The sequence below is a fragment of the Lemur catta genome, chromosome 10, assembly GCF_020740605.2.
Source record: "Lemur catta isolate mLemCat1 chromosome 10, mLemCat1.pri, whole genome shotgun sequence".
In the NCBI taxonomy this organism is placed as follows: domain Eukaryota; kingdom Metazoa; phylum Chordata; class Mammalia; order Primates; family Lemuridae; genus Lemur; species Lemur catta.
This window is the reverse complement of record NC_059137.1, coordinates 36,324,334-36,351,617: the sequence shown is the minus strand read 5'-3', so window position 1 is coordinate 36,351,617 and position 27,284 is coordinate 36,324,334. Positions and strand designations below refer to the sequence as shown.

The window sequence follows — 27,284 nt, the reverse complement described above, 5'->3', positions numbered from 1 at the left end:
GCCCGCTATCAGCTAACACCAAAGCCCATCCCCGCCCCGCGCCTCACGGCCACCCCACTCCTCACCCTCCCCAAAACCTATGTCAGGCAAAGGACTGCTCCCAGGAAGGGCCTGTCTCCCGCGAGACGGCCTACTTCACTCCGAGTCCAAGGCGAGGTACACTGGACGCTGACCTCTCCAACAGGACCGCAGCGGGGCACGTAGGAGAGTCGAGGACCCCACCCGCCCGCCGCCCGCCGCCCGCCGCTCGGGCCGAGCCCCGCTGCCCCACCCTGAGACTCCGGCTCGGCCCGGTCCGGCCTACCTTCGCTGCCCGGCTCTGTGCCCCGCCCGCCGGCCCGCTAACCCTCTCTTTCTCCGGGTCGCTCTCGGGCTCCGGCCTCGCCCTCCCTTCGACACTCTCACGGCCACTTCCGTCCGCGGAACGTCCCCCACCGCGGGCGGCGCCGTGGGCCCGCACTCTATGGTTGCGGGAACCGCAGGAAGCTACTCTGGCCCCTGCTCTCGATGCTCGGGAGCCCGCCGAAGACCGGCAGCCCCTCCCCGGCAGGAAGCAAGGGTGCGGCGCAATCCGGAGACGACGTCCGAACGCCGAACGACGCCCGCGTTCCCCTTTAGACTCGAATTCTTCCTTTTTCTAGCTTGGGGCGAAGGCGGAGCCGGATCTCCAGAATCCCCGCCCTCAGGGTGTGAGGAGGCAGCAGGGACGTCCCCTCTATTTGTGTAGTCCCCAGGACGTGGCGCGGCCTAGAGGCCACTTCCGAGTTGGAGAGAACTGCAAGTCCCAAAAGGCGGTGGGGCCGGGTGCGTCACTTCTGTTGCGTTGGAGGATGAGGAGAACTGAGTCTGGGAGACAAGATCGGCTTGAGAGCTACCGCCATCCCCTAGCGGGCAAGCCCGGCGGAAGAGGGCCAGTGATAGGTAGGGGAGACCGACAGTCGGACTGGGGGTCGTGCCAGGACCTCAGGGCTTGGAGCCGGGCGGAGGGGTGAAACCCTGTGATTCTGCCCATCCTTTCCGTAGATGTCCTAGATGGAGCTGGCATTGGACCCCGATGACCAGGACCTACTGGACTTCCTGCTAGAGGAAAGCGGAGACTTGTGGACAGCGCCTGACAAGGCCGTGGTGGCTCCACTGGACTGGGAGCTGCCGCTTTCAGAGGTGGGTGGCGGTTCTGACTGGGGGAGACGTGGGACGTCCATGAGATCGGAAGATGGTGAAAAGTCAAGGCCTGTTAATTTGAACCCTGTGCAGGGACCGAGCGACGGGGAGGTAGAGGATTTGCTGAGCTCCCTGCTGTGTTCCCCAGCATCGTTGAACGTCGTCAGCTTCTCCAACCCCTGTCCTGTCCTCCATGATCACACCTACTCTGTCCCACAGAAATATGTCTCCATGGATCTAGGTGGGTCTGAAATAAGTGAAGTTTGGGGAGAGGAGAGGGTTTATGGGCCTGGCTAGTTATATTTTTCCTTTTGCAGAGAATGGGAGCTATCGTAAGGAGGGGGCCCAGATGACTCCACTGCATGTGGAGGAGCCGGCAGAGCAGGTACTTGACTTGATTTTCAGGAAGATTATTTTCACATTGCACTGATGCGGGCAGAATTCCCCATTCTTCTCTGACATCCCCATGCAACTGTGCCGCCTCATAACCCTAGGACACTGCTAAGCTGATACTGACAGATGAGGAGAAGAGGCTGTTGGAGAAGGAGGGGCTTACACTACCTGGGACAGGTCCTCTCTCTAAGGTAAGGCTCCCACTGGTGGAGCAAAGGCAGAAAGGGATTGTGAGTCCCAAGTAGGCCAATTCTGTTAATTTTATATCAGTAATTTGGAAAAGGATAGAGGTGAGAAATTTAGCAGATTCGTTGCTAATAGGACGTTGGGACAGTTAGTTAATATGCTAGATGCAAGGGCGGATCTTGGTTTTGTGGGGCTTCTATAAATTTTGGTGTTTTGTTTAAGGAAAATGAATTCAAAATTACAAGTGCCATATTAGTATAAGCCCTTGGAAAGGACTGTGCAAATGAAGGGCCCCCACACATCATTGGCTTCATGGTAATCCACCTCTGGCTGAATGGTAGAATTGTTTTAGAAAATTCAACAGGGCTGGACCAAGTAGTATAACAAAAATAAATATAAAATCCTGAGATTTAAGTTTCAAGCAATGAGTGGCAACTCCACAAACAGTATTGTGATACTATGATGAAAGCAGAAAGGTTACAGAATTTTAATTTCTTAAAAGTCCAAGGTGAGTCAGCAGTGTGACATAGCTACAAGGAAAGTGGATGGGACTTGGAAGCTGTAGCAATAGAGGTGTTGCCTCTAGAAGTCAGTGACTATCTTGTTCCTCTTTATACTGGCCAGAGCACATCTTAGTATCCAGTTTTGAGCCCATATCATTAACAGATAGTAAGAGGATACAGTCTATCCTGAGGAGAAAAGATGATGAGTTAAAAATTTTGCCCAGATTTTTTTCTGTTTTAAACTCTTGACTAAACGTCAAGTGCCTTAAAATAGCTAAACAGAGTTCTATTTGGCCCCAGAGATACAAGGTTAAGTCCAATGGATAGAAAGTATGAGGCAGCAGATTTCGGTTCAAGATAAGGAAGATTTTTCTTTTTTAATTAATAAAATTGCTAAAAATTGTCACATTTGTGAGGGTGTTAACACCTGGTCCTTGGAGGCATTCAGACAGAAGCTGAATGTCTATTGGTCAAGAAAGCTGTCAAAGGGAGTTCTGCATTGGGAAGAAGAATGAGCTCGTTTGCCTTTTAGCTCCTTGGCCTAAGATTCCTCTGATGATATTATCCCCTTCCCTGTCTTCTCTAAGATGGAGGAACAACTTTTGAAACGAGTGAGGAGGAAGATTCGGAACAAAAAGTCTGCTCAAGAGAGCCGCAGGAAGAAGGAGGTGTATGTTGGAGGTTTAGAGAGCAGGTATAAAAGGGAGGACTCGGGTGGGGGCAACAGAAATAGTGGAAGTGTTAGGTTTTTTAGGGGAGGAGAGAGGGCATATCCCCATATCCTTGTTATTTCCTCCAGGGTCTTGAGATGCACAGCCCAGAATCTGGAGCTTCAGAACAAAATACAGCTCCTGGAGGAACAGAATTCGTAAGCAACCCTCCAAGCCATTCCTTTCCTATCCCCCCATCTAATGCTTTCTCTTTCCCCTGTTCTACACTTGATTTCTAACTGGGCAGCTTCCAAATTCAAGGTTTGGTGCTTGACCTCTGATTGCAAGAATCTTACAGGAATGCGGAATAAGTGACTAAGGAGAAGCACCAAGAAAGAGAAAGGGAGAGTAAGAAAGATCTCATGGGGCAGCTAGTATTTGACAGTAGTTAGGATTCCAGGGGATGGGGTTGAGTGGGGAAAGCATTCTGGGCAGAGAGAACACAACATAGTCTTGTTTGGCTGGATCCCTAACACAGGGGAGTTGGGCCAGAAAGTAGACAATACGGAGAATGCCTGGTGAGGGTCATGTGCACGGCTGATCGGGCAGTGAACTATTGAAGGTATTTGCCAAGGATTGTTTAAGTCAAGGCAGAGAAACCTTCTATTTTGGTTTGTTTGCTTTTTTGTTTTAATGAGGAACTTCAGGCATTTTGTCCACAGAGAGGAAGGAGTCATTTGCAAAAATAGGATGACAAGTAACAGAGGATCCAGTGCAGAGATGGTGGGGGTGGCCTTAACAGGAGAGTTTCATTGTGTCTCAGGGTGCCAGGCCAGAGGGTGCTCACCACTGTCCCCTCTCTTCCTCTAGGTCCCTTCTAGGTCAGCTGAGGAAACTACAGGCCATGGTGATTGAGATGTCAAACAAAACCACCAGCAGCAGCACCTGTGTCTTGGTGAGGATGGTGATGGGAGGAGACATCTTTTTCTTGGTCAGTGAAATACAGTCATGAGCCCTTCTTCATCTCCTTTTTCTTGTGCTCTAGGTCCTACTCTTCTCCTTCTGCCTCCTCCTCATACCTGCTATGTACTCCTCTGACACAAGGGGGAGCCTGCCAGCTGAGCACAGAGGTAAGAGGCTTAAGGCTATCTCTTAAGGCATGGGCTAGGGGAGGCGCCTGGGCTGGCCTCTGAAAATTCTTTGTCTCCTCAGTGTTGTCCCGCCAGCTTCGTGCCCTCCCCAGTGAGGATGCTCAGCAGCTGGAGCTGCCTGCCCTGCAGTCAGAGGTGCGAAAGGACAGCAAAAACCAGTTCCTGGACAGCTCAGACCATGTACTCCAGGCTCCTGGCAACTCTTCTTGCCTGCTATACTGCATGCCTCTGGCTCCTAATACAGAGCCTCCCTTGAAGTGGCCATTGCTTGACCTCTTCTCAGGGTCCCCTCAGCCAGGTCCCATCCTTCCTTTGCAGGCAAATCTCACAAGAAAGGAGGGATGGTTCCCTACCCCCAGCCTCACATCTGTGATCCTGCAGGGCAGATACTCAAGCTAGATGTGAGGATATCGCAGGATTGCAACAGGAGCCTTTTTCTATGTCCAAAAAAAGGAGAGAGGGCTAGCCTCAGCTCCTGTGCCCTGTTAGGAAGACTGAGGGCTCAAACACACCACACTTACTGGCTTTTGGGGTCTTTTATTTGTACCCATGTGTCTATTACCCCATGAATGGATCTGGGGAAATCAATTGACCTCTCTGAACATTTCATGCAGTGAGGAGTGAAATAAATAAGTGATTCTGATACCTGGGTCACCCTCAACCCTCCCCCCTTTACTGGTACAGTTGGGTGGGGAGGAGGGAAGGGGTATGATTGTCCTGATGGCTCAGGGCTGCAGGAGGTTCGGGGGAAGGAGGAAAGGACAGGCTAGAGGCTGGGCTATTAGCGCCTCCATCCCACAGTTCAGAGGGCTCACTCTGGGCTCAGGTTTGCCATGGCTTCCTTTGGTCCAAATGTAGGCCCTGTGCTTAGTCCTATGCCTTGTTTGACTATTGGCCTGGAGGTCTGTTTGTGCTGCCGCTGTTGCAGGGCCAGCTGCATGGCCCAGATGCTCAGTGGCCGCATATAGGCTAGTGAGCGGAACACCCGCTGCTGGCAGTACGCCTCTGGGGTCTGGAAGGCCAGGCCTAGGCGCTCCCATACAGTACGGTAGCAGCCTTCAGCTGTCCGGAAGCCCTCCCAGGTCAGGCCCTGTGGGGAGAGACGGCAGTCATACATACAACTTGGCACCCCTTGAATAGCCACTGCAGCTGGACAGTTGGAGAGAGTAGAATCTCTGCCCTCAGGGAGCTCCCCCACTAGCTGAAGAAGACTGAAGGCAGGAGTTAGAATGCATAACAGGGAAAGGGGGAGGCTTTTATGCAGAGATAAGATGGCACTGGTTATGCCTTAAGGAAGTTTGGTGGCTGAAGAAGTTTTCTGGGCCAAAGTACAGGTGGGGAAGGGAGTACATTACCTCTTGGATCATGGTGGCTGCTAGCCCGTAGACCACACCCACCCAGACTTCATCAGACTGTACACTGGATCTGTCAGGGACACCATGGGGCTGCATTCCATTCACAGCCCCCATGGCTCCTCCTGCAAAGGCCTGGACATTGAGCTCAAAGATAGTTTGGAGGGCACGGACCACATGCTGGGTAGGAAACACCTGGAGGGGCAAGGGCATAAACATGGTCTCAAACTTGCTTCCCACATCCAGGGAAAACCTACCTTTCTCTCTGGCTCCTTCTAGTCTCTCTCACCTCAGTGTCTCCTTCCCCTAGGCCACAGGCCTTCAGGAACCACTGTCCAGCACACTGGTCAGACATGATGCTACGAGAATAAGGCTGAGAGCTGCTATCGTAGTTGTAATAGCGGCCTAGAATAGAGGAGGGACAAAGTAAGGCTCCTGGTGTCCCCATGGCTGCCCTCAGACTCCTTAGATTCTCCCAACTCACCATTCCATAGCAGTCTCTCATAGGCTTCTCTGCCCCGGCTGAGGATAGAAGAATACTTATCCTGCATGTTCTGTGCCCCACACAGAGCAGCCATCTGAACCATCACAGCCACCGCTGCCAGCCACAGCCCTCCACAGTAAGCACTGGTCAGGGACATGGGTTGGGTATCAGACTGGCAGCCCCAGCCACTCCCATGCAATTTAACAGACAATGAGTCATTCTTTCTTGAGCCCTGCAATCCCTTGGTGCCCAGTTCCCCACCTCAGGCCTTCTTGAAACCCCTACCCTCCAACCTGGGGCCTGTGGTGACCCATCCATCATAGGTCTGGTCTGCATAGCCTCCATTCTCAATGAGCCCATCACAGTCCCTGTCAAACTTCATTTCAGACTCCATCACAGCCTAGAGAGGAACAAGACACTGCTGAAGACCTTGGTACCAAGGAAAGACAATATCCAGCTGGGCTCTCCCCAAACACCAGCCATGCCCTGGCCACTCCATATGCATCCTTACTAGACACACAGGCCACATGTCCTTTAGGAAGCCTTGGTCACCCGTCAGGTAATAGTCCCGATAAACCTGCAGCACAAACTTCAGGTTCAAGTCCTTCCAGTCAGCAGTATCATGGATCAAATATGCATTGACCCGGAGCCACGGCTCGTCATCTGTGGGAGGGTAGGGGACCTGGTTCATTTGTATTGGTAGATAGGGTAGAGGGTGCAGAAGTTGAAGGAGGGAAGCTACCTTGGGGTAGACTTTTACCTGGGTCCCCAATGTCATGAGGGATGACGTTCCTCCTTTTTACAGGTGCCGCCACCCCCGCTCATTAGGTACCGTCGCCGCGTCAGGTCCTCCCTGAGAGTGGCTAGAGCTAAGGGAGCAGACACACAAGAGAGGCAGGGAATGGGCAGGTTTGGGGTGAGGCACAGAGCTGTGTGTGTGACCTCAGAGGGGAACTAATAAGCAGGATGCAGATATGTTTGAGGGGAAAGGAAGGAAGAGACAATCTGAGGGACGGTTCAAGGCTATGGAGAGCTAAGAGGGCAGACACAGCATGAAAGGAAACCTCACCAATGTCATACTGTAGGCTGAGCTCGAGTTTGGGCCAGAGCATGATGAGGGCAAAGGAAGCATAAAAGTGGACATCATATGTGTTGTACATTCGATACTCCTGGCCTGGAGGAATGAGGGAGACACACTGTTGCCAGAATTCCTGCTTTTCTTTCACAGCCCCTCCTTAGCTTGTCCTGTAGAGTTGGAGGTAGGGCACTGTCTCCAGTCTGCACCCACCACTAATGCCCTCAACCCCAACCAATACCCTGGGCTAGGCAAAATCCATCACCCTGCCTTGTAGTAGGCATTAACTGACCTCAGGGGTATGGTCTGCCATGCCCCAGCCTACCAGCAGCCCGTACCCTCAAGGTAGGCAAATCGACCATAGTCCCGTAGGATGGGGCGGAGATGATGCATGCTCCCTCCCAGCTCCTCTGGTAGAGAGTCCTCACAAACTTCCAGCCATACTGTGCCTCCATCAGCCAGGAAGTATAGTTCATTGAACAGTGCAGATTTGTACCAGGCAGGCAAGGATCTGGGGAGTCAGGAGGGTGTAATGAGTGTGGACCTCCCAGGAAAGAAAGGATCCTGGGGTCCAGTAGAGTAGGAGCACCAAGCGAATCCCAGTGCAACTCTCCAGACTTTGGTGGGTGGAGAGTGAATTAAGGAGTCCCATTTGGAGTGTAAGTGCCTGGGAGAAAGGCAAAAGATGGGCCCCATTGGCACCTGTCGTCTAATACCGGGCTCTGCCAAGCCAAGATCCTTTCTTCCCAGCCTGCATATCGGCACAGTGCATAGTGGCTAAGGGCAGGTGCTGCATCACCATCCTGGCCAAAGAACCTTGTGTACCGCCTGGGGTGGAAAGAAAGGGGAAGAAGGATGAGAACATAAGCTCCAGGTTAGAGCCCCAGCGCCTTGGATCCCTCTACTTTCTTGGTCCCCCTCACCTATAATAGGCTTGGCCCTTAGCTCCAAACATGATCCTGGGCATATCCCAAGCCAGTGAAAACTCCAGGCGGCACCGGCCTCGAGGTGGCAGCTTGGCTGAAACACATACAGCCCCAGCAACGCCTACTCCTTTCTGCGAGGGGGTGCTTTGGCCTGAGAGAAGTACAAGAGGAATCAGCATAGGCCCCCTTCAGCCCCAGGGACAGGGATCCCTAACACGGGAACAAAGCCTATGCATTACCAGACCTCCCTTCCCTGGTCCCAAGACAGGGACAATCCTCCCACTGCCTCCCTGTCAGACCACTCATCACCAGTGGGGGAGTCCAGCTGTCCATCCTGAAGTAGATCCTGCCACACCTGCTGCCCAGTGCTGTCAGGGTCAAAGGCTGTGACGTAGGTTACTGTGGTATCTGCCTGTTAAGAAACCAAAGACTCCATGAGGTCAAGCTCCACAAGTATGCTGGATTCTGACTAGCTCTCCAGCTCCTCTTCCATACTCTCGCCTCTAAGTTCCAGAGGCTTAAGGGCTGTGATGAGGGTGGGAGTTGGAGTTGAAGAAATGAAGAGACCATGGTGGGGTGGAGGTGGATTCAGGGGCCAGGCTGAGGATAGGGGTTAGGTGCTAAGGTATAGGGCAGGCTCTTCCATTACCGTGAGTCGTGCAGCCACAGCCATTGTGTAGGGATTTGGAAGGGTTGGATGATGCAGCAGCAGTCCCCGTACAGTCTCCCCATCACGCTCCAGACAGAAGGGCTCATTCCACAAACCCCCTGCAGCATCATCTCCACCCCCCAGTCCATTCCGCATGGAGAACATGATGGACACATCCAGAGCTTCATCCCCTTCATTTTCCACATCCCACACAAAGACTCCTACAGGCAGGCTGCTGTCCTGGGGACAGAAAATGGGACTCAGATGGTTTCAGTATAGCCCCTCCTGGCCCTACTCCCTAGGATCAGTCCTGGGCACAGAGGACCTGACTCAAATACTCCCCAATATACTCTCTTCTGTCTTCTACTAGTATCTCCCTACATTCCCAGGAAAGCTGCCTACCAGGGATCACAGAAGTCGGAATCAATTTGGTGGTGGTGCTGGGAAGCCAGTGTTATGTTTATGCCTCCAACTTCCTCCTTTTCCTAGGTCATGCAATTTCCAGCAGAGGCAGATCCCGGGGAAGGGAGGGCAATGGAGGAAACAGAAAGGGGCCTCACCTGGTAGTTGTGGGGCAAGATTGGTGTGATCTGGCGGCAGGTGAGGATGACATTCTGGCCAGGAAGCTGATAGACAGTCCAGGCTCGGGGATAGAGGGCATGGTAGAAAGCAAAGTACCCACAGAGGCCCCAGTTCCAGCTGCGCAGGACACTCGGGTGCTCCAGGGACAGGACTTGCTGGTAAACAGTCTGCCCTTCCCGACGTAGGCACACTGTGAACTTAATCAAGAGGACATATAGGCTGGAATGGGGTAACCCAGAGGCACCACAAACTAAGTCTTCACCAGCTCAAAGCAGCTTCTACCCTTCCAGAGCCTGCAATTGTTACCACCACACCACCAGCCTCAAGTAATCTCTGAGGCCTTGTCCCAGGCTCAGTGTCACCACCAAGTCACGCTGCCTCCCCACCATATGTCTCCCAGGCTTCCTCTCCCTTCTCCACTACTGTGGGCTTAGTGCCCTAACCTAGGCCCACATCATCTCTGCTTTTCTCTGCCTGTTCTCATCTGGGTAGCAGAATGCTCTTTCTTACAGACAAATCAAGATGTGTCAGTCCCTGCTTATAATGTTTCAGAGACTCCTTGTGGCCTTCAGACTAAAACTCTAAACTCTTAACTGGCTTTCAAGGCCCTTCTTATCTGGCCTCTTCTGCCCATCAGATTCATTACCTGGTCAAGCACCTATATTCTGCTCATATAAAATACTCATTGTTCATTGAGCACACTACAGTCTCCTCCATGCCTTTGCTCATGCTCATTCTCCATCTGATGAAACCTCGCATCTTTCAAGGCGTAGGTCAAATACCGTCTCCTCCTCCTCTTCTTCCTCCAGCAATGAGTCATTCTATGTGTCTCCCTACCCCTCTATTCTAGCATTTGGTGCATTATGTTATAATGTAGTTATTTACCCTTCTGTTTCCCTGATTGCCCTATGGATTCTTTTGAGGGTAGAGACCCTTTCTAGTTCATTAATGTACCCCTCTCCAGAGTTGGCATGTGTGGAGGGAATGAGCAAAGTCTGCAACATTGTCCCATTTTTCTCAGTATACTAGCCATCCCTCTCATTTTGGCATCGATGTGGTCTCACAGTCTCCATTTTCTTTAAGTCAATAAAAATTTAAGCTCCTGGAGGGTAGGAGCTATAAGGGATTAATACCTCTTCCCTTGGTTCCAACTATGCCTGAAATTTTTACTGTATACAGTCAGCCTTCTGTATCTGTGGGGTCTGCATCCATGGATTCAACCAACTGCAGATTGAAAATACTCAGAGAAAAAAACTGTGTCTGTACTGAACATGCACAGACTTTTTATTCTGGTATAGCATAACAACTATTTATGTCACATTTACATTATATTAGGTATTATAAGTAATCTAGAGATGATTTAAAGCATATGAGAGGATGTGTGTAGGTTACTTGCAAACACTATGCCATTTTTTTTCTTTCTTTTTTTTTTTTTTTTGAGACAGAGTCTCACTCTATTGCCCAGGCTAGAGTGCTGTGGCGTCAGCCTAGCTCACAGCAACCTCAGACTCCTGGGCTCAAACAATCCTCCTGCCTCAGCCTCCGGAGTAGCTGGGACTACAGGCATGCGCCACCATGCCTGGCTAATTTTTCTATATATATTTTTAGCTATCCATATAATTTCTTTCTATTTTTAGTAGAGATGGGGTCTTGGTCTTGCTCAGGCTGGTCTTGAACTCCTGAGCTCAAACAATTCGCCCACCTCAGCCTCCCAGAGTGCTAGGATTACAGGTGTGAGCCACCGCACCCGGCCCACTATGCCATTTTATATCAGGGACTGAGCATCCTCGGATTTTGGAATCTGGGGGAGGTCCTGGAACCAATCCCCCACAGATACCGAGGGACAACTATATAAAACAATTTTTCATTTTGTCAAAATAGATCATAATGGTTAAGACCACAGGCTCTTCATCACAGAGAGAACTGGTTCTCAATCCCAGCCTTTCCATCTGCCAACCATGTGACCTTGGGCATGTTACTAAACCTCTTGGATCTTAGTTTCCATTTGTAAAATGAGCATAATGATGGTATTTACCTTGTAGGATTGTTTTTTTAATATTAAATATTATACAAAAAGCCTAGCACAGTGCCTAACACATGTTAAGCATGCAATTACTTTAATTGTACAGTCAGTATTCTGGACCATTCCCCTCGGGGTACCTAAGGGATGAGGCAGAGAGGGATCTTGGGCCATTGGGCAGGGCTGATAAACCTGAACTGGGACAGGCATTGTCATTAATTGGTCTTAAGATCTGCTAGTCATTTCTCCTTTGAAGATGAGCTGAAAGGGGGAGGCATCCCTCAGGCAGGAAAGAGGAACTTGGTGGACAACTCAAAAAGAGAGGTCACCAGAGAGATATAATGAAAGGCAGGCCACAGACCTCTGGCAATTTGAGGCCCAGATGTGATATAGGAACAAAAGGAGAAAAAGTAAAGCTTCAGAAATGGGAAGAAGGCTAAGATCTAAGAAGATCTAAGCCTGGAAGAAGAGGGGCTTTTTTGGCTCCGAGGCAGAGAGACCTCCAGAGGAGTGATCAGCAGAGCATCTGACCTTTGGCTGAGGGTTCCTAAGTCAGGGTGAGTGTACAAAAAAAAGTGTACATCTTTTTTCCCCATGAGTTTGAAGACTTTTGGTTTTATTTTCCTTTCTAGTCCTACTAAATGTTCTTTTAGCCAGGGTAAGTGATCTTGGAATTCTCTGTACTCTCTATGGCTGGGGACTGGCTCAGCTAGTAGAGTTGGGGCAGTGAGGTAGGCAGGAGGCATTTACTGGAGAAATGCCAAGGCTGTTTACTCTTTCAAGGAACGTGTGCTCTGTGTGTGCCTTATTCCTATACTACCTCCTAGCACAAGGCTGGGCACACAGAATGTATCCTGAGAGTCCTCATTGGATTGAATCAAATATACACCTAACTGCCACATCCTACACTAGCCAAGGGGCCCTTCTTGGCCTGGGGTGGAGGACGATGTTGTCCTGGGAGTCTCAATCTCCTGGCTCTTACTTGGTCAGCGATGACTGTCCGGTGCTGATACATTCCAGGGTTAAGCTGCCAACGACAGAACTGGCCTCTCCAGCCACGGGTGATAGTGCCTCCCCCAATGCCGCCCAAGGGACAACCTAGAAAGAGAATCAGGATGGTTAGTGAGGTATAGGGAGAGGAAACCAAGCCTAGTTCTCTCTTTCTAGACTATAAAGATTGGTTCCTCTAAAAACCTAGGGGATAGAGCAGTGCAGTTTGTATAAGCTGGAAGCCTCTGCCTAACTCTGTGGTAGACTTGGAGGTGAGGCCCTCCCTAAGCAGGGAAGAATTGGGGTGAGCCTCACCATAGATCTGTCTCAGGGGTACACAGTTGATCATGTCAATGAAAGGGGTCTTCTTTTCCACCTGGGTCTTCCGGTACCACCACTGCAAGTACCTGAGGAGCAAGAGGCAGTATGAATGGAAGCGGGGTGGGTGGGCAGTTCCTCACAAGCTGCAGTCACCTGCCTCTCTCTGGACACCCAGCCGTGACCTCCCATTAAGTGTTTCAAGGACCTATCACCTTTGCTTCCAAACCTCTCCTCTTGATTTCTCTATAGTTCGAGTTCTGTACATCTTCCTACTTGCCCCAGTGTGAGGGTAGGACCGCCTTTGTTTCTCTTCTTTATTCCCCTCAGAAGGGGCTTTGTGATCTTTCCTTACCTCTCTAACTCCACTACCATTGCTTGGTTCAAACCTCAGGAGCTTTTGTCTGAAGTGTTGAAAGGGTCATTTATGGTTTCCTGGCCTACATTCTCCACTCTCACCTCCCACTCCCCAAATCGGCACAGACTGCTGGGGATAACTTTCTTCTTTTTAAAATGATTATTTATTTCTTCCTGATTATGAAAGGTGAAAATCTGGAGAATATACCAGGTAGAAGGGAAAAAAAAAAATCATCCCCACCCATAGACAACCTGTGTTTACATTTCAGGGCATTTCCTCTTAAGTCTTTTTTTTTTCTCTCTCTTTAGTTCAGCATTTAAACTGTAAGCTTTCTGACTTTGCAGTCTCATAATATCCCAGTGAAGTCTTCTAAAAATCCCAGCATTTTCATGGTCTTGCCACAGCCTTGCATCCAACAGGTGAATAATTCTGTTTTCAAGGTTGTGACATGTGTCCCAGTCTGTCTTATTTCCCTACAAATTCTCATTCAGCATGGGTCCTCACTAAGCAATCCCTGCCCTGCCAGACTCTTTCCCACTTCTCTACTATCCTCCCTACTCAACCGCTTTATACCCATTGTTCAATCACGTGCTTCTAACCTGGTAATTGGGTAAGTAAGCCCTCGAACCTCAGTTTCCTCATCTACAAAATGGGGGTACCTCCTGCCCTAGCTATCCTCATGGAATGGTTGAAAGATCAGATGACATAACAGATAAGAAAGCCATAAAGTGGAATATGTGTGTTAGATATGATTATTACTTGTACATACACTATCTCAATTACTAATCAGACACTGCCTTGTTATTTCAATGTTCCTCATGTGAGGCTGACATATTTTTAAGTTCCTTGGGGAAAGGGACAGTGACAAAGACTAACTGAATATTACCCTTAGCTCCAAGCACAGGACACAGCACATAGACTGCAGTCAATAAATTCTGCTGTATTTACATATGAATGAATGGACAAACAATAGGGTATAAGAGAGATGGAAGACAGACTGAAGCAAGGGAGGAGGAATGTGATTAAAGAATAGGGTCATTACATTCTGGGAGTAGGCGGAGAAGGAGGGAAGACAAAGGATGATGGGAAGGCAGAGAATCCCCTCCCAGTTTAAAGAAAACTGGACTTTGAAACTAGAGACTAGAATAAGGACTGGTGAAGGGAGGGAGAGAGCAGCCAGGATTAGGGCACCAAGGAGAAAATGCAAGATAGGAAGACAGGCAGAACAAAGGATTATCTGACATGGAGCAAGCACTCCCTAAATACTTATTGAATGAAACGACTATGGCTGGAAGAGACAGCAATCAAAATTTAAGTTCTTACCAAGCCGAGGCCCAGAGAACTCTGTCTTGCTGGAGCTCTCTCACTCCCTTAATTTAGCAGCTGGCCATTCCTGACCTACTTGACCTTCTCTATAATTTCAACCCAAACTCATGAATTTTTAGAATTCTTCCTCGTCTCACCCCTGCTTCCTCCTCAGTGCAGGAGGACCTCACCCATGCCAAAAGCCCTGTGTCAGTAACCCCCACCCTATCCTGGTATGGGGAGCCACGGTCCAGGGGGCTGAGCACAGCTTCAGGCCTCTATGACTCAGTTCATATTTAGGGGCCATGAGGCTAGGATGCCCACCTGTTCTTGACTTCATTGTGCCCACCACATGCAACCCACTGTGCTTCTGTCTGTATTCTAGATCCAATTTTGACCCAGAGGCTTTTGGGGTCAAAGTTGGACTGGGCCAATTTCAGAAGCAGCCTGGAGGGGATGATTCTTCTCTGGTACAGGCCACCCACAGGCACTAGCAAAGGAGCCAGATGTGCAGGCAGCACCAGGCCCTTCCCTCTGCCCAGGGCTGGGTTAGTAAATGACCTCCCCACCACAGCTGCACAGCACTGACTGGCGAAGTAAAGGGTCCCCTACTTTAGAAGCTGTCTTGGGTGAGTTTCCTAACCTTTATACCTCCCTCCCTAGCTTTATGTTTATTTTACTGTGTGGGCTGACTCAAGATGACCTCAGGGTGATGCTTTATGTCCTCACATCCACCTGTTCTTGTTAAGGTCAGACTTCCTGATGAGGTCTGGCTCCTCATCAGTAGTTGTTGAATTTAGTGGAGATCTAGAAAGCCCAGGATAAGCTCAAGGGGTGTCTGTAAACTTTGGGGTTGGGGAGAGACTAGGGTAGGCTCTGGAAGGCTATTACCAAGAGCCCTGGGGACATCTATGGCAGTGCCTCTCTGGTCAGAGGTTTTCTTTGCTTTGTATATTAGGAGCTGTCTATCCCAGAACAGAGTGAACAGCTCCCTCTCCTTGGGGTTGACGGAAAGCAGGCTCTCATCTACTCCCTGGAGCTAAAAGCTTGAAAGAAACAGATGGGTGTTGGGACTGTAACATAGTGTTTCTAAATGAGGTACACAGAATGCCTCAGATGCTCAGGGAAACCTGGGGTTAAGAACCTCCCCCTCCCAAATAAAACAACATTGTGTCAGTGTCACAGCAGCCAGACTATCCTTTCCTACCTTGCCACAAAGTACAGCTAATCCCAAAGGAAAGTCTTTAGAAAACAGTATGTGAGAAGGACCCTAAATGGGAAATGCTGAGTGCAGGACCAAACCTGCCTATCTTTCTGCTGAAAAGACAAGATACTGGGAGGAAAAGGGTTGCAAAGAGATGTGACCTGGTCTTACCCTCCAAAGCCACGGACCTAAAATATGCCGGGGATAGGGTCCCCTTGACTGAGACAAGAAGCCCACCTGCTTTCTCACCCTTTCCCACTTCTGCTGGAAGTCTTGAGCTGGAACAAAGTGAAGCCAAAGGCATTACAGGCAATGGGATCTACTCACCTCAAACCCATGCCTATGTGCTTTATCATGTTGCTTAGGGAGATGTTGTTAGCTTGAAAGGGTTTCCTCTTCTCTGTAAACTCATGAGCCAGGCAGATGCGCCAGCCAAAGGGAGGCACCTGGTAGCCCTTAGCTTTACCCTCATAAGAGGCCATCAGATGCCCAGAGTCCTCCAGATTGTTGTAGCCCGGCTCATTTTGACGTCGGTTGTCCACGGGGCTCTCGCAGTCTGTAATATGAACAGCCGCAGTGCCTCCAGTATCTTCAGGGCAATAAACCTGTGGACGCCCTTTGGCACACCTGATCTGCTCCGAGGCTGGGACGCCGGTTCCCATGTTCCTTGGGTCCTGGGTCCCCACGACCTCGATCGCCCCAGGTCCCGAGCCCTCGGATACTTAGTATCTCGCCAGCCTTAATCCAGATGCGGGCGGCGGTTGTTGTTAGGTGCCGTTCGGGAGGCCAGGCGTTGGGGAAAGCTGAGGCGAGCTGGTGTACTTGTGGAGCCGAGGAGCTCTCGCTTCAGCGGCGGCAGCGACAGCAATAAAGCCGCCTTGGGCTCCACTTCGGTTGTCTCTGTAGGTCCTGGGCGGGAAGGGTCAGGCCTCGACGTCATTGGGTCGCGGTGATTAGCTCACCTGGCCAAAGCGCTACTGGGCCCACAGAGAGGGGAGGAGCCGCGGGGGCAGCCGGCAAGGCAGCACCGCCCCCGGGACCTGCCCGCAAGGCACCGCCCCGGAGACCTCGCGGCGGCCTTGTCCGGGTCCCGGGGCCGCGGCACCAGGAGGCCCCCCAGGGTTGGGCGCCGGGTCCCGCCGGCTGGTGCACAGGGCAGTCCTCGCGCCCAGGTGCCAGCCCGTGGGAAGGTGACCCAAGACGCCGGGATGACCCGAGTCCCTTCCGGTTCGGCCAGCCGGGCGCTTCCTGCCGGAAGGGGCTCTGTGGAGAGGTGGGGGGACTGAACGGAAGTCCCGCCTTCGCCGCGCCGCCGCCGCCGCCGCGGACGCCGCCGCGCACCTGGCCTGGTCCTGGAGGGGCCGGCAGGTGAAGGCTTCGGTGTGCCGATACCGCGGTTTCGACCATGCGAGGTGACGGGTGGCCGTTGTCTTGGGGTGGGACCTGGAACCTTGGAGGAGCGGGGACGCAGAGGCCAGCCTGGGATCTCCGGGGGACAGGGGGCTAACCCGGGGCTGGGGCCCAGAGCGACGGCCTCCGCTTAGGCAGTGCTGAATCAGCTGCGCCGGGTTCCTCCCACCCACCTGCCCTCCCTGTATCCAGCCGCTTCCCTCTGGCACCATGGTGCTGAGCGCCCCCCGTGTCGGTCCTCACCCCTAGGTGCTCGCCTCAGACACCACTCACTGCCATGGTGCTGACCTCCGACCCCTCTTGTTTCCTTATAGATCTGATCCTGGAGCTGCCATGATTGAAGTGGTAGCAGAGCTGAGCCGGGGTCCTGTATTTCTGGCAGGGGAGGCGCTGGAATGTGTGGTGACCGTCACCAACCCCCTGCCCCCCACGGCCACTTCTGCATCCAGGTGGGGATGCTGGTACTGAAGGCGGTGGCCCTTCTGGAAGGAAGCCTGGTCTCCCTGGTGCTAAGACACAGCCCAAGTTGTTCTGTAGCTACACCACCACCTTCTCAGAAGGTGTGGGTGACATACCTGTCCACTCTCCTCCCCCTGCCCCCATTCCCCTTTTTACCCACATCATACTTCTCTGCTTAATGGTTTCTCTTTGGGGTTCTGGATTTCCTGATCACTAGGACAACCACCTAACCTTGTTGATCTCATCAGACAGCGAGGTAGGGAGTTTGGGAAAGCATTTGTGAGGTCAGGAACTACCTTCTGATGCCTCCTTTTCCTCTTCCCACAGTGAGGCTCTGGCCTGGGCCAGTGCCCAGATCCACTGCCAGTTTCATGCCAGTGAGAGTCGGGTAGCACTGCCTCCCCCTGACTCTAGTCAGCCAGATGTCCAGCCTGACAGCCAGACTGTCTTTCTGCCACACCGAGGTTAGAGGCGGGGCATTTGCTTTGGGAGGAGGGTGGAGCCATTGTCACCCACGGGTGAAATTTTTAAATTGTTCTTGTGTGTCATTATAGTCCCTGTCACATTGGGGATGTGGGGGAAGGTGCCTATTGCTTTGGTGGTATAAGGCTATGTTCCCATTTTACAACAGGAAAAGGAGGGTTGGCAGCTTTTCACTGCCCCCACCGGCTGTGCTAGCCTTGTTCACTGCTGGACAACAGGCCATTAAACTGCAGTCTTTCTTACCTATTTTAGGTGAAAGGGGTCAATGTATCCTTTCTACTCCACCAAAAATTCTATTCTGTGACCTGAGGCTAGACCCTGGAGAGTCCAAATCATGTGAGTGACTGTCCCCATCCCTGAATTGCCTTCTAAGTCTCCTGGAGGGAGGACTCCTCTGGCTGCCTCTGGCTGCCCTGACTACTACTTCCCAACCAGACTCCTACAGTGAAGTGCTGCCCATAGAGGGACCACCCTCCTTTCGGGGTCAGTCAGTCAAGTATGTCTACAAACTGACCATTGGCTGCCAGCGTGTCAACTCACCCATCACTTTACTCAGGGTCCCTTTGAGGGTTCTTGTGCTGACTGGTAAGTAAGGGTTTCTGGAGGGAATGGCTGGGAAAGAGCCTTGCCAAAGCAGAAATAGCCTTAGAGGGCTCGCAAGAGGGGCTACAGGGAAGCTTCCTGGTCTCTGTGAAGGTGCTAGGGAGTTGGTAGGAGAAGGGGTATTCTGGAGAATAGGTTGAAATGTATACCTCAGCCATGGCTCCCTTTACCTTTACTCCTCTGAGGTTGGAATCCAAAACTCTAACCTCTGCTCTCATCTTTGTTTCCTCCCAGCGTTACCTCTCCACTTATTCTCTCTCTAGGCCTTCAGGATGTCCGCTTTCCCCAGGATGAGGCTGTAGCCCCATCCAGTCCATTCTTAGAGGAGGATGAAGGTGGGAAGAAGGATTCATGGCTAGCTGAGCTGGCTGGGGAGCGCCTCATGGCTGCCACATCCTGCCGCAGCCTACGTGAGAACCCTTTCAGAGTTGCCCCCCTCAATGCTCCCCTCAGAGTATTCCTGTCTTGGAGACAGAGTCTCCTAACCACCACATACTTCTGGCAATCCACTGATACCTCACCCCTGATTATAAAGAAAAGCCCCACCTTTTGGTCTCTGGTGCCCAGTCCTAGACATTCCCTGATATAGACTCCAGGTTTATGGTGTTCCATTCTCCCCAGATCTATACAATATCAGTGATGGCCAAGGGAAAGTTGGGACATTTGGCATCTTCAAATCTGTGTACAGACTCGGCGAGGACGTGGTGGGGACCTTAAACTTAGGGGAAGGAACCGTAGCCTGTTTGCAGGTGAGAAGGGAGCAGAGCTTCTGGGGCGCTGGGTTTGAAGGGGTAGGGTGGAAGGAGAAGGGCCTGTGTAAAGGAGGGTGGTATATAGACTTGGTTAGAGGGATCACAGCCTTCCTCCCATATCCTTTGGTAAAACAGCTTGAGGTTGGGCTACCCTCTCACCTACACTCAGCACTTCCAAATGCCTGTTAGCATGCACCTCTCTTCTTATTCCCAGTTTTCAGTAAGCTTACAGACTGAGGAACGTGTACAGCCTGAGTACCAGCGGCGCCGTGGGACAGGGGGTGTCTCCTCTGTGTCCCATGTGACTCATGCCCGGCACCAGGAGTCCTGCCTACATACAACCAGAACCAGCTTCTCCCTCCCTATCCCTCTCAGCTCCACCCCAGGCTTTTGCACAGCCATTGGTGAGGCCCTGATGGTTATTGGAAAAGGAAGAGGGGGGCAGTAAAATGCTGTGCTTGGGTAGCATGTAATGGATCCTGATTCCTAACTCACTCCCAGACATACCCACATCTAGCCTCTGACCTGTAACACTTTCTCAGACTTTGAACTTCTACCCCTATTTCTTAGATACACTGACCCCTAAACCCTTAACAGCTTTGCAAAACTCCTTCCCCACTGCTCCCTGCTGGGACTGTGTGATGTACTGATCTCTGATTCTGTAGCACATTTATTTCAAGCTACCTAGTCTTGACTGTCCCACTCTTGGGTTATTAGGTACTCGACACTGCTATCCTCAACTTACGTCTTTGGTTAACATAACCAATTTCTTCAGAAAAACTTGATTGTAGCTATGTCTCCTGTGTCTTTTCCCTGTCTTCCTGAATATAATTTTTTTTCTTATTCACTAACCCTATCTTGTCATTGGCTTTTACTCCTGTTGGCTTCTAATTCCTCTACTTTTATCTTTTTCTTCCACAGTGTCCCTGAAGTGGCGATTGCATTTTGAATTTGTAACATCCCGAGAACCAGGATTGGTACTCCTACCCCCTGTGGAACAGCCCGAACCTACCACCTGGACAGGTCCTGAGCAAGTGCCTGTGGACACCTTCAGCTGGGACCTCCCCATCAAGGTCCTGCCCACAAGCCCCACCCTGGCCTCATATGCTGCCCCAGGCCCCAGCACCAGCACCATAACCATCTGAAACTGACCTGCTTGCCCACCCTGGCACTAGTTTCTTCACCATACCAAGAACTCAGCACCTGAACTCTAGTAGCACTTTTTCCATCTTGGGGCCAATGGCATGCACAACGAGAGGCAGGCTTTCAGCTGTAGCATTAATTTATTTATTCAGAATAAATTGGCAGCCGCTAGTGGTTTCCCTGGAAGTGGCAGCAGCAGTGAGCAGTCAGCAGACGGGTGATCAGTTGAATTTAGCTGGAGTGGGGAGCAGGAGCCCCAGGAACAGGGGTGTTGGCTGAGCCCCACTCCGGGTCAGGCCCTCCCCCTTTGCAGGGCAGCCGAGGGTCAGATTTTTGCACCAGGGAGAACTGGCAGGTTCCTGCCTCCTGACGTACCTCACACCCAGCAGGGAAGTCAATGGGGTGCTGGGACCTGGGGAACCAAGGATGGGGAAGAAGTCAGCACAGTGAAAGGCCACCTTTATCCTTGCCCCACATTTCCTCTCTCACAGCCTCTCATATTCTCCTTTAGTGTCCCCTTGGTCTCCCTAACTAAGCTCTAACCTACCATACAGGACTTTTTGCTTCATAACAGGAGTATTTCCCGCCCCCCCCAATTCCCCCACCCTCCCTTACTTTGTAGCATGAAGCCTTATCTTTCACACTCTTGTTGGTACCTCAGCTTGGCCAGTCTCATACTGCTCCTCTGTTCATTCTCACATCACAGCAATCTAGTAAGTCCCTGGTCATCCCTCAGTCATTCACATCTGAGTCATTCCCTCTGTCCATCCTTGGTCACTCACGTGTCACAGCAGCCCACACCAACAGGATGCAGACAGGTGCAATGGAAACAGTCCTTACGGAGCCAAGACTCACCCAGGGTAAAGTATTTCCCCTCATAGTGACAGGGGGCTAGGGAAGAATGGGAAATGTTAGTGGGTGTGGGAGTGGTGGTGGCAGGCAGAATCTCGTCTGGGCTGGGAGGGAGCAAGTGCACACTGCCCCCATATTTAGTCTTTCCTGTTTCACGGCTGGAGGCAATCTGGGTATTCTGACACGGGATCATCTCTAAGCGCACCCCCCTCCTCATCCTTTCCTAACTTCTCACCCCACTTTACCTTGAGCTTGGAAGTAGCACTTGCTGTGGACTCCTGGGTGCTGGAGGAGTAGAGACATCACCAAGCAGATGATTCCCCAGCCACCTAGGATCCCCTTGGCCTGTCCAGCCCAGAGTATCGGTAGGGCCATTTCTGCTGCACAGCCTTCTCGAACCCTTCTTGGCTTCTGTTCAGACTACTCTGGTCTTGTCTCCTTGGCTTTACTTCGGTTTGCTCCTTGAGTCTTAATTTCTCTCTTTCTCCCCTGGGCTCCTGTCTCACACTATCTCCGTGCCCTCTGCTCTCACAGGCTGGGGATGTTTATAAAGTGAGGACCCTGGCCCCCTGCTGAGTAGAGCTGGAAAAGCTGTAACTCTGTTTCCTGAGGTGAGGGCATGAAAACAAGAGGTCTAGCTTTAACAAGCTGTGAGAGCTGATTCATGCCCCGGCACAGCTCGAGGGAGGGACGTGCCGGTGGAAGGGGCACCGGACTGGGCACTTCCCCAGCACGGAGGTGGGAGGGGTGAGGGCCCCCAGGTGGTCCCCAGATCTCTGACCTGGAGAGAAGGAAACATTCCACCTTCCCCCTCTCTCCCCCCACTGCCACCACCAGGGGTGTGTGTGCTGGGATCCCTGCCTGGACCGGAGGGAGGCATTTCCTGGGGATGGCTAATCCTGTGCCCCAGCCAAACCCAGAATCCGCAGTAGGGTGCAACGGCCAGAGGCTCCAGGAGAGCGAGCAGGCACCTGGGGTGGAGAGTGTTTCTCTCAGACCCTGGGGCAGGGTTTCCTTGATTTATCTTAGAAATAGGGCTGCCCCTCAGAGATTGGGGGGTAGGGGTTCTCTTTTTCTCTTCAGGTATCCCAGAGATGAACTATCCAGTGTTTATCACCCTCAAACATACAGCAGATGCAGGATTGCCCCATACCCAGGGATGATTCTTTCCCCCTTTCAAAGAGGAGCATCTCCTAAATGCCCTAATGGAATGAATCACTCCAGTTTCCCATAGGTGCCCCCTCTTTCCTCCCATGTGTAATAGGATGAGGTTTTAGGATTTATCCTTTGGCATTCTCCTTTGGGTTTCCTGCAGGTTCTGGAGGACCCCAGCATGGGTGATGAAGAGCATAGGCTGTAGAGACCAACTACATGCATTCAGATCCTGACTCCACTTACTGGCTGTGTGACGTTAGGCAAATTACTTCACCTCTCTAAGCCTGTTTCCTCATCTATAATTTGGGGATAGTAATGCCAACTCATAGGGTTGTTATGAGGATTAAATGAGATAAGGCATGTAATGCTCTTAGTACCATCTCTGGCACATAGCCCTCTTAGCTACTGTGATAGGTGCTAAAGCTCAGAGGCAAAATGGGTGACATTCTTTTCTTTGAATAACATTGAGCAGCTCTGTGTGCACAGCTGAGGGCTTCTATTGGGGACTGTTCTCTGCTGGCATAGACAGACTCCCACCCCTTTCACACTCATGGTCTGTCATCCCTACCATCTCCTTCAAAAACAGACACCTCCAGCATTTTGGTTTTGGTCTTTGTATTGAATTATGAATGTCTGGTTTGAGCAACTGTTGCTGATAAGCCTGCGCTCCCAGATCAGTACCCTCATCTTTACCCTGGAAAGAGCTATCATTTCCCAACATCCTTTCGGTTAACTTGAGGTCTCCTCCTTTTTCTTACTAGGATTCTGGTCCATTTCTGCCCATCCTCGCTCCTGTGAAATCTCAAGTTCTCCTTTCTGAACTTGCTAATTATTATGCGGTTAATGCTAGCCATCTCTGGCACTAAAGACTCTGGTCAGACTGGATTTCTTTCACTTTTCCACACTTCAAAGACCTGTGTTCCAGCTATTCCCCCTTCTACCCACAGGGCCACTTTGGCATTTATTCTGTTTTTCCTTCTAAGTTTCTGGTCCCATTTACGAGACTTGCTCCATGTCACCTAGTGCTTCAGATATAACTACATGCAGACTTTTTCAGAGGGCCACCCTGCCTGTCACCTCTTCACCATTCAGAAATGACAGTCAGTGCACCTCAGACTCCCTAGCTGACCTCTTCCAAGAAGACAGCCTAGGTGAATGGAGCTGCAGGATGTAGCACGCGTTTGCCCTAGTCGGGTCTGATACCTTTTCCATTTCAGAGGAGTGCCAAGGGGGAAAAACCCCAGGAAAACTCACAATTGAAGCAGGGCGCCCTAAAGTGGGCTGGTGTGTGGGAGGCATGGCCCTGGGCTCCTCTCAGCGAGCAGGTGGATTAGAAGGCTAGTCTAGCGCCAGGGCCCAGAGGTCTTGTCAGCGTCAGCATCCCTGTTGCTGCCTCTTTGGGAAGGGGTCCTGCGGTCACCCTGGAAGGCTTAGACCATGGACTCCCTTCTGTTCCTGCAAGCTGGAGCCAGCCCGATAGGGGCGGGCGTGAGTGGGGAGTCAGGGAGCACGGAGAGGGTGGTGGCGATGCCGGAGGTGAAGGGGGCCCAGTGAGCGTTGGTTTGTGTGAGGTAGTGGGGACAGAAGGGGGGGTTAGCCGCCTGTAATGAGTATGAGGTAGCAAATGGGGGCTGGGGTAGGGGGTTTTGGAGAGGGGCTGGGCTGAGTCAGGATGCATCTTCCAGAATTGGGCTGCGCGGAGGTGTCGGTCGAACCCACACACATGCCTGCTGAGGAGGGCTTCAGGGGTTGGGGCCAACCCGCTAAGTCCTGGGGGAGCGGCCGTTTGCGGAGGCGGATGGTGCGTGGGGTCGGCAGGGGGCGGCTGGCGCGCACCGGCTGCTTGGGGACAAGGAAAACATCCGCCGGAGGCCCGGCCGGGCGACGCTCCAGCAGCGCGGGCAGGTGCGCGCTGCGAGGAAGTGAGCGCATTCCGGCCCCCGGCCGGCCGGCCGGCCCTCCGGTGAGTCACCGCCGAGCCCCACTCGCTCGCCTGCCGCTGCGGCCAGGAGGGAGAGGAGAGGCCTTTGAGGATCGCGGCGCGGGGACATTTGGGGAACCAGAGCTCCGGGAGAGCTTCTGGGGAGAGGAGTCTCTGAGCGGGTTTCCGAGCTGGGGTCGCTATGGCACGAAGGGCAAAACAGACGCTGAATACATAGTTTGTGACTAAGTGGAGGCAGGTGGGGAGAGAGCTCCTGGGAGAACTTCGCGGGGCAGGGCAAAGCCCCTCGAGAGCTCGGGTAGAGATGGAAAGGGCCGGGGCAGAAACCCGGGAGTGGGTGGGGTGGCGAGGCCCAGAAAGGAAGGGAGGTCTGTTGACTGGAGTAACTGAGGAAGGAAGTGCCGAGTTAGGCCTTGGAAAACCAAGAGACTTTAGAGGGAAGGAGAAAGATCCACATGAGGTGGGAAGGTAGACATGGCCAAACCCCAGATGTAAAGTCTGTCCACAGGCCTGTGTGGACAGCGAAGGGTAGGTTTTTAGTGAGTAACGGGAGCGGGTAGAATGGAGCCATCGTTGGTCTCTGGGCAGGAAAAGTAGTGGGCCCCTTAAAAACAAGGTTATCTGTATCTAACATTACTGTCGCCAGTCTTTGCAAAAAAAATCAGGCACTAACCTGCTAATTTTTATAGTCATTTAAAGTTGCATAACTGCATCTATCAAGTGATAGAAGCACAACTTTGTTGAATTTTTAAAAATGAAAAAAAATTAAATAAAAATAAAAAGATTGAAAAATCTGATTCGGTATTTAGTTTAAAACCCAAAGTGAGGCTATCAAGATTAGTTACATAGTGTTGAGTCTTTCTCTTTGACTTGCTTTTGTGCCATTTTTCCCTCACTGACTTGATTGAATTCTGCATTGTAAATGCCTCAGTTCTTCAAGATCAGTAGCATAGCACTTCCACTTTTCCTCTCCCTCGTCTTATTTTCTTATTTTGAACCTTAACTTTTTTCTCCGAAGCTCTAACCTGCCATATGTATCCTGAACCACGTAAAATATTTCTTGGGGTGGGGAGCCTTGGGCTGCTGTATACAAAGACAAGTAACTCACAGTTTCACCATTTAGGTTACTAACTATCTTCTGTATGTAACTATAAAGTTTCCATATTTACCCCAAGGCTGATAGAGGAAGCCAAAGCTGTTTAATTCAGGGGAATATTTTAACAATATAGCAATTTATTAATACGATTTTTCTTCTAAAATCAATGCTAAAATGGTATTTGGTACTTGTCTCAGAAACTGACTAATTCATAATTTGTGTTATCTTGGGCCAAAGCCAGTTGCAAGGATTGGGATCTCTATTTTAAAGACCCTTAAACTCTGCAGTTGCCTTTGGTCCCAAATAAGAAAATACGGGTCAGTTAATTTTTAAAAAGAAAATAATTTCTTATTTTGGGCCCTGTTGCTTTCTCCCATGCTGTTTCAGTCCCAGCTCTGCCTGATTCCCAGTGGCCTTTACTTTCATTCTTTCTTTACCCTGCTGGGCATCTTTAGAGGAAAACTTCACACCAACTTCCTCTACTATAAATTCTCTCCCTCCTTTCAACTCTACACTTCACTTTGCCAACATACACCACTACTTCTTCACTATTTTTTTTTTTTAAGCCCACAGCGCTTTCTGGCTCTTTTCCACCTTTAACACTCTCATGTTGAAATCCTCTCTTTTTCCTCCTTTCTCTTTGGTAAGACCTCAAAGTTTTAAAAGGCTAGGCTTCAATTATTTATTCTGCATGGTCCACTTCTGCCTTCCTTCCTCTTCTATCACCCTTCCAGGGGTGGGGAACCTGTGCCCTTCGAGGTTCTTAAGTGTGTTGCCTTTTGACTGAATCCAAATTCTACAGAACAAATCCTTTTATTAATAGGGGTGCAGCAGAGAAAGATGGCTCCTTTGGTGCTTAAAAAAGAACAATCTTGAAATCAGAAGGCCCCAGGTTAACTTTTTAAACTCCATTGTGATTGCTTTCATCAAAGCTTTAACCTTTCCTTGATTAAATATTCTTCCTCTTGATACAGTAAAAGATGCTTATTTTGTGTTATTTTTCCTACAAGACAAAAAGTTCTCAAATTCACATCTACTTTAGTGTCTTCTCCCAACATCCTGCATCCAGAAGCATGACATGGCCATTATTGTAGAGTCCACCGAGTGACCGTTTAAGCTTGGTGTTGTGCTAGGCACTGTATAGTGAATTTCATAATTCTGGTATGAGATTTCTAAGTATTTACGGACAATAGATGCTATCATATGTGTATGCGTGAATGTCACACACCCTAAAATGCACAGATCACAGAACCATAAATCAATACAGGCATACCTCCTGTTATTCAGCTCTGCAGATAACAGCGTTTTTTGCAAATTGAAGGTTTGTAGCAAACCTGCATTGAGCCAGTCTGTTGGCACCATTTTCCAACAGCATGAATACACTTTTTGTCTCTGTATCACATTTTGAAATTGCAATATTTCATACTTTTTCATTATTATATCTTACAGTTGTCTGTGATCAGTGATCTTTGATGTTGCTGTAATTGTTTTGGGGTGCCTTGAATGATGCCCATATAAGATGGCGAACTCAATGCATAAATATTGTGTATATTCTGACTGTTCCATCAACCGGTTCCCTTCTGTCTCCCTTCTCCTTGGGCTTCTCTATTCCCTGAAACACAACAATATTGAAATTAGGCCAATTAATAACCCTACAATGGCCTCTAAGTGTTCAAGTGAAAGGAAGAATTGCACATCTCTCACTTGAAATCAAAAGCTAGAAATGGATTAGCTTAGTGAGGAAGACATGTTGAAAACCAAGATGGGCCAGAGCTAGGCCTTTGTACCAGTTAGCCTAGTTGTGAATGTAGAGGACAAGTTCTTGAAGGAAATAAAAAGTTCTACTGCAGTGAACACGTGAATGATCAGAAAGCAAAACAGCCTTGTTGCTAATATGGAGAAAGTTTGAGTGGCTGGATAGAAAACCAAACCAGCTACAATATTTCCTTAGGCTAAGGCCTAATTCAGAGCAATACCTTAACTCTTCAATTCAATGAAAGCTGAGAGAGGTGAGGAAGCTACAGAAGAAAAGTTGGAAGCTTGAAGAGGTGGGTTCACGAAGTTTAAGGAAAGATGCCATCT

At 50.5% G+C, this 27,284-nt stretch overlaps 5 protein-coding genes across 8 annotated transcripts in view; 2 read left to right on the top strand and 3 right to left on the bottom strand.

Moving 5' to 3' along the window:
• Positions 1 to 741, bottom strand: part of TLN1 (talin 1) — a 31,732-nt gene extending 30,991 nt beyond the window's left edge. For all 3 annotated transcript variants that reach the window (XM_045562845.1, XM_045562849.1, XM_045562850.1), the window contains exon 1: positions 305 to 741. The gene's annotated coding sequence lies outside the window, so the exon portion shown is untranslated. The remainder of the gene's footprint in view (positions 1 to 304) is intronic.
• Positions 741 to 4,583, top strand: CREB3 (cAMP responsive element binding protein 3). Its single transcript, XM_045562854.1, has 10 exons — positions 741 to 921; positions 1,024 to 1,161; positions 1,255 to 1,402; positions 1,479 to 1,546; positions 1,656 to 1,745; positions 2,831 to 2,937; positions 3,043 to 3,111; positions 3,764 to 3,848; positions 3,939 to 4,023; positions 4,106 to 4,583. The coding sequence occupies exons 2-10, from the start codon at positions 1,033 to 1,035 to the stop codon at positions 4,441 to 4,443; spliced, it is 1,119 nt and encodes a 372-aa protein (XP_045418810.1). The 5' UTR covers positions 741 to 921; positions 1,024 to 1,032; the 3' UTR covers positions 4,444 to 4,583.
• On the bottom strand, positions 4,566 to 16,529 carry GBA2 (glucosylceramidase beta 2). Its single transcript, XM_045562851.1, is given in 18 exon segments — positions 4,566 to 5,134; positions 5,400 to 5,591; positions 5,686 to 5,801; positions 5,881 to 6,023; positions 6,174 to 6,280; positions 6,392 to 6,543; positions 6,641 to 6,698; positions 6,700 to 6,749; positions 6,950 to 7,054; positions 7,294 to 7,466; positions 7,658 to 7,783; positions 7,879 to 8,032; positions 8,191 to 8,293; positions 8,531 to 8,770; positions 9,091 to 9,309; positions 12,115 to 12,230; positions 12,438 to 12,529; positions 15,635 to 16,529. Coding segments are annotated over 18 exon segments (2,760 nt in total). The 5' UTR covers positions 15,970 to 16,529; the 3' UTR covers positions 4,566 to 4,855.
• Positions 16,351 to 20,343, top strand: RGP1 (RGP1 homolog, RAB6A GEF complex partner 1). Its single transcript, XM_045562853.1, has 9 exons — positions 16,351 to 16,719; positions 17,032 to 17,166; positions 17,504 to 17,640; positions 17,912 to 17,995; positions 18,095 to 18,244; positions 18,526 to 18,672; positions 18,884 to 19,011; positions 19,229 to 19,418; positions 19,936 to 20,343. Exons 2-9 carry the CDS (start codon positions 17,051 to 17,053, stop codon positions 20,157 to 20,159), a joined length of 1,176 nt encoding a protein of 391 aa, XP_045418809.1. The 5' UTR covers positions 16,351 to 16,719; positions 17,032 to 17,050; the 3' UTR covers positions 20,160 to 20,343.
• Positions 20,279 to 22,405, bottom strand: LOC123646160 (microseminoprotein, prostate associated). 2 transcript variants are annotated; one of them, XM_045562861.1, is made up of 3 exons: positions 21,255 to 22,405; positions 20,940 to 21,048; positions 20,279 to 20,569 (listed from the first exon to the last, which is right to left on the bottom strand). In XM_045562861.1, the coding sequence occupies exons 1-3, from the start codon at positions 21,382 to 21,384 to the stop codon at positions 20,389 to 20,391; spliced, it is 420 nt and encodes a 139-aa protein (XP_045418817.1). In that variant the 5' UTR covers positions 21,385 to 22,405; the 3' UTR covers positions 20,279 to 20,388. The 2 variants fall into 2 exon arrangements, with proteins under 2 accessions (XP_045418817.1, XP_045418816.1); XM_045562860.1 differs by having other exon boundaries at positions 20,940 to 22,405.
• Between the last annotated feature and the right edge of the window lie 4,879 nt (positions 22,406 to 27,284).